Source organism: Aureococcus anophagefferens, assembly GCF_000186865.1.
Source record: "Aureococcus anophagefferens unplaced genomic scaffold AURANscaffold_4, whole genome shotgun sequence".
In the NCBI taxonomy this organism is placed as follows: Eukaryota; class Pelagophyceae; order Pelagomonadales; family Pelagomonadaceae; genus Aureococcus; species Aureococcus anophagefferens.
In genome coordinates, this window is record NW_008705564.1 from 1,479,600 (window position 1) to 1,484,005 (window position 4,406).

At 73.6% G+C, this 4,406-nt stretch overlaps 3 protein-coding genes across 3 annotated transcripts in view; 2 read left to right on the forward strand and 1 right to left on the reverse strand.

Annotated features, from left to right (window-relative positions):
- AURANDRAFT_62172 (hypothetical protein) overlaps positions 1-424 on the forward strand; it is a gene marked incomplete at both ends in the record, with an annotated part of 4,337 nt that extends 3,913 nt beyond the window's left edge. Inside the window, one exon of the mRNA XM_009036062.1 lies at positions 11-424. Coding sequence (XP_009034310.1) covers positions 11-424 — 414 coding nt within the window. The remainder of the gene's footprint in view (positions 1-10) is intronic.
- A 131-nt stretch (positions 425-555) lies between these two features.
- On the reverse strand, positions 556-1,932 carry AURANDRAFT_62173 (hypothetical protein; the record flags this gene model as incomplete). The annotated part of the gene is made up of 1 exon (XM_009036356.1): positions 556-1,932. One exon carries the CDS (start codon positions 1,930-1,932, stop codon positions 556-558), a length of 1,377 nt encoding a protein of 458 aa, XP_009034604.1.
- Positions 1,933-2,184: 252 nt separating this feature from the next.
- AURANDRAFT_71030 (expressed protein) lies at positions 2,185-4,230 on the forward strand (the record flags this gene model as incomplete). The annotated part of the gene is made up of 1 exon (XM_009036063.1): positions 2,185-4,230. A coding segment is annotated over one exon (2,045 nt), but the record flags the coding sequence as incomplete, so codon positions are not given.
- Between the last annotated feature and the right edge of the window lie 176 nt (positions 4,231-4,406).

Genomic DNA, 4,406 nt, shown 5'->3' on the forward strand with positions numbered 1-4,406 from the left:
TCGCGCTCAGGCCGACCGCGACGCCGCGAGGCGCGCGGCCGACGACGCGGCCGACGCCCTCGAGCGGGCCAAGCGGAGCCGCGACCGCGACCGGCGCGCGAAGCTCGCCGCGGACCGCCTCGCGGCCGCGCGGCGCCGCGCGGCCGAGGACGCGGCGGCCGCGTTCCGCGACGCGGCCGCGCCGCCGCCCGCGCCCGAGGCCGAGCCCGAGGCCGAGCCGGAGCCGGAGCGGCCCCTCCTCGCGTCCCAGTCCGAGCCGACCTTCCAGGCCTACGTCGAGAACCTGCCCGAGCGCCGCAAGCCCCCGCGCCGGTCCAAGGCCGCGCTCGCGCCGTTTCCGAAGCCCGAGAACGCGGCGCTGCCGCCGCCGAAGAAGCGGCCGACGCGCTTCAAGAGCGTCGACGAGTGGGCGCCCAAGGCGTAAGTTTTACGAGGAAAAAAAACGCCCGCCGCGGAGCGGCGTCGACTCGGACGACGGAGGACTCAAGTGAGGACTCCTACTTGAATTCCTTCGGAAGCCCAAAAGGTTACTACGAGGGGAAAAAACCGCCCCCCCTAGGCCATCGTCGCGTCGCCGCGGAGCGCGCCGTAGCCCGGCTCCTTGGCGGCCTTGGCGTGGAGCTTCGCGGCGGCGAACTGGGCGCCGACGGCGGCGAGGGAGCAGGTCAGCGCGACGTAGCCGAGCTGGTCCGGCGTGATGCGCGGGTTGACGAAGAAGCCGATCGTCGACGCGACGCCCGATTGGAGCTGCACGTTCGCGAAGGCCGCCTCTTTCGCGTGCGGGAAGTAGTCCGCGAAGGTCGCCTTGAAGTTCGTCTCCCAGGTCGACCGGCCGCAGCCGAAGACGACCGCGAGCGGCACGAGCGCGGGCCAGGACCCGAGCGCCGCCGGCGCGAGCGCCAAATTCGCGACCGCGAAGGTCCCGAAGCAGCAGGCGCCGAGCGCGACGACGGGCGCCTGGCGGCCCAGCGCCTTGCCCAGCGCGCCCAGGGGCAGCGCCAGGAGCGCCGCGGAGCCGACGACGACGGACGACAGGTAGCCGATCTTGTCCTCGCCGACGGACGGCGCGACGACGGCCGACATGAAGTAGCCGTTGAGGTACGACGCGCCGAAGCCAAAGGCGAAGTTCATGGGGATCATGCAGGCGCACTTGGCGTCCGTCGTCAGCAGCGACAAAGCGCTCAGCGCCGTCTTGCCGAAATTCACGGGCGCGCCGTCGCGCGCCGGCGGGTCGACGTCGGCCACGAAGGACATAAAAAACGCGGACCCGCAGGCGACGGCCGTGTAGACGACGTACAGGATCTTCGTCGACTCCCCGGGCACGGCCAGGGGCAGCAGCGACGAGCAGAGCTTCATGAGCACCTCGCACGCGAGGTAGCAGCACGAGAAGTAGGATCCGAGCGTCGAGTTGGCCTGCTCGCGCGTCACGTCCGCGGCCGCCGCGTAGCGCTCGGCGCACTTGGCGTAGTAGGCGCCCTGGGCCGGCCAGAGGAAGCCCGCGGCGGCGCCGCCGAGCGCCGCGCCGACCAAGACCGCGGGCCGCGCGGCCGCTTCGACGAAGTACGCGACGAGGTAGCTCGCGACGTAGCAACAGTAGACCGCGAGCCCGAGCACGAGCGTGCGCTTCGCACCGAACAGAGCGACGACGCTGTGGCTCGCGAAGGCCGCCGTGAACGTGTAGACGAAGTAGAGCACGCCGAGGCTCGTGTTGCCGAGGCTCGCGCCGAGCTCCGAGCCCGCGAGCGAGATGAGCGCGGTCACCGTGCCGTGGTTCAGACTGAAGCAGAGGCTCATGAGCAGGAAATTGCGCACGACGCTCCCCTTCGACGGCGCGTCCGCGAGGCTGCTCGGGGGCGCGTCGTTGAGGGACGACCCGCCGTGGAGCGGGTTCTGGAGGCCCACGCCCGTGAGGAGGCCCTCGTCCATGGCCATGTCCGTCGCGCGGCGCGTCTCGCTCGGGCGCACGCGCGAAGTCATGAGGGACGAGGCTTCGCCCGCGTCGCCCGCGTCTTCTGGGCGGGCGGAAGACGACGCGGCGGGAGAGGACGGCAGCTCGACTCGAGGCCTCCCCTCGGCGGACAGCGCGGCAAACCTCTCGCTGAATTAGTGGAGAAACGTCAGCTCAGACAGGCAGCCGAGGCGTCGTGGCCTGAGGCGTCGGCCCGCGTCGCACCACCCCCAGCCATGGCCGCGCCGTTGGTCATCGAGGTCGTGCGGGCGACGGGCCTGCCGCTGCGCGACGGCGACGGCGAGAAGAAGCGGTCGCCCTACCTGAAGCTGCACCTCGAGCCGGCGTCGGCGCTCGCCGCCGCCGCCCCGACGCCGGCGCCGCAGCGCGCGGCGTCGACGGAGTGCTGGGACGAGGACGCGCCGGCGCCGCCCCCCGCGGCCGCGCCCGAGCCCGCGCCGGCGGGCGGCGGGAGCCGCTGGTCGCGCGCCAAGGCCGCGGCGTCGAAAGCGCGCGCGTCCGCGGCGGCGTCCGCGACGAAGCTCGCGGCGCGCGCGTCCTCCAAGCTCGACGAGGCGCGCAAGAACTACGAGGAGCACCAGCAGCCCCCGCCGCCGCCCGGGTCGACGCCGGAGAAGGCCGTGAGCGGCCGGCCCAACGCGTCCGCGCCGGTCTGGCGCGCGTGGGCCCGCGTCGCGGAAGCGGCGGCACCCGGCGACGTCCTGAGCTGCGCGCTCTTCGACGCGACGGTCATGACCATGTCGCACTACCTCGGCGAGTGCCGGGTGGCCGTCGGCGACCTGGCGGCGGACGCGAGGCCGTTCCCGGTCGACCTCGCGCACGCGAAGCACCGGAGCGGCGGTTTGCCCTGCGCCCTCTGGCTCCGCCGCGCGCCCCTGCCGGCGGCCCTGGGCCGGCGGAGCGTGGGCTGCCTCGTGCTCCGCCACGGCGAGTCGTGCTGGAACGAGGCCCAGGCGGGCGGCGACTACGCGGCGATGGTGATGAACCGCGACCACGCGCTGACGCCCGCGGGCGTGCGCCAGGCCGCGCGGCTCAACGCGACGTGGAAGCGCGCCTGGGCGGCGAGTTTAGGCGGCGTCGCGTTCCGGGACGCGGAGTTGAGCGTCGCCGCGGACGAGATGCCGCCCGTCCCGCTCGGCCCCGTGCGGTCGGGCGTCGGCGCGCGCGAGCCCGAGGACGACGGCCGGGCGCGGTCCGACGCGTCCCTGGGGCTCGACGCCGACGACGACGAGGCGCTGGGGCTGCTCCTGCGCGCGGACGGCGTCTGGTCCTCGCCGCTGACGCGCGCGGTGCAGACGGCGCTCGTCGGTTTGCACGGCCACCCGGCGCTCGACGTGCTGGAGCTCCACGCGACGGCGCGGGAGATCAAGGGCATGGGGGGCCTGGACTGCGTCGGGCTCGAGGTCGGCGCCGCGAACATCGGCGAGCGCGTGGAGCGCAAGCTCGCGGCCGCGCTCGTCGCCGGCGCGGACGACGAGGCGGGCGTCACGAGCCCCGTCGCCAAGGAGGCGGCCGTGCTCGGCGCCGCGTCCCACGCCGCGGCCGCGGTCTGCGCGCCGAAACTCGTGTCGCGGGACTGCGACGCCCAGTGGTGGGTCGGCGGCTCGGACTACGAGACCGGCCCCGAAGTCGCGCTCCGCTACGGCGAGTTCTGCCGCGAGCTCCAGTACGAGTCGCTCTGCGGCGGGCGGCGCAAGCCCGTTATCGTCGGCCACAGCATGTTCATCCGGGGCCTCTTCGAGCGCTTCCTGTCGGACAACGTCCGCGAGAAGCAGCCCGCGGCCGCGGCGGCGCTCGCGACGCGCAAGCTCCGGAACTGCGGCCTCGCGTACGTCGAGTTCGTCTTCGACGACGCGCACGACGCGCCGCCGGTCATCGCCGACGTGCGGCTGTTGTTCGGGAGCCGGCTCGAGGCGCCGAAGAAGGACGCGGAGCCGCGGAGAAAGGACAACGACGAGTCGAAGCGGACGGTCGCGGACGCCAAGGCCAAGGCCGCGAAGCTCGCGGAGCAGACCAAGGCGAAGACGAAGCTCTTCGCCAGCAAGGCCCGGGCGTCGGCGCTGAAGCTCAAGGCGTCGCTGGGCAAGAAGGCCGGGGACTCGTCGCCGCCGCCCCCGGAGCCCCCGTCGACGCCGAGCCCGCCGCCGCCGGACGCCGCCGGCGGCCTCGACGACGACGACGACGACGAGCTGAGTTATCGCGGACCGCCGTCGGCGCCCCCGCCGCCGCCGGACGGCGGCGCCTAATTTTGTTGGCGTTTCACTTCAACGAGTCTGAAAGTAGTCTGAAAGATGGTTTAGCGCCTAGGACGCGTCGCGATTTTGAGCCGCTGAGAGGAAGGCAGCAAGCGGCTCGCGCGCCGCCGACGGAAGCGCCGCACGCGACGATGGCAAGCGTCGCCCCCGAAGGCGAGAAGTACGCCGCCGACGCGCCGGCG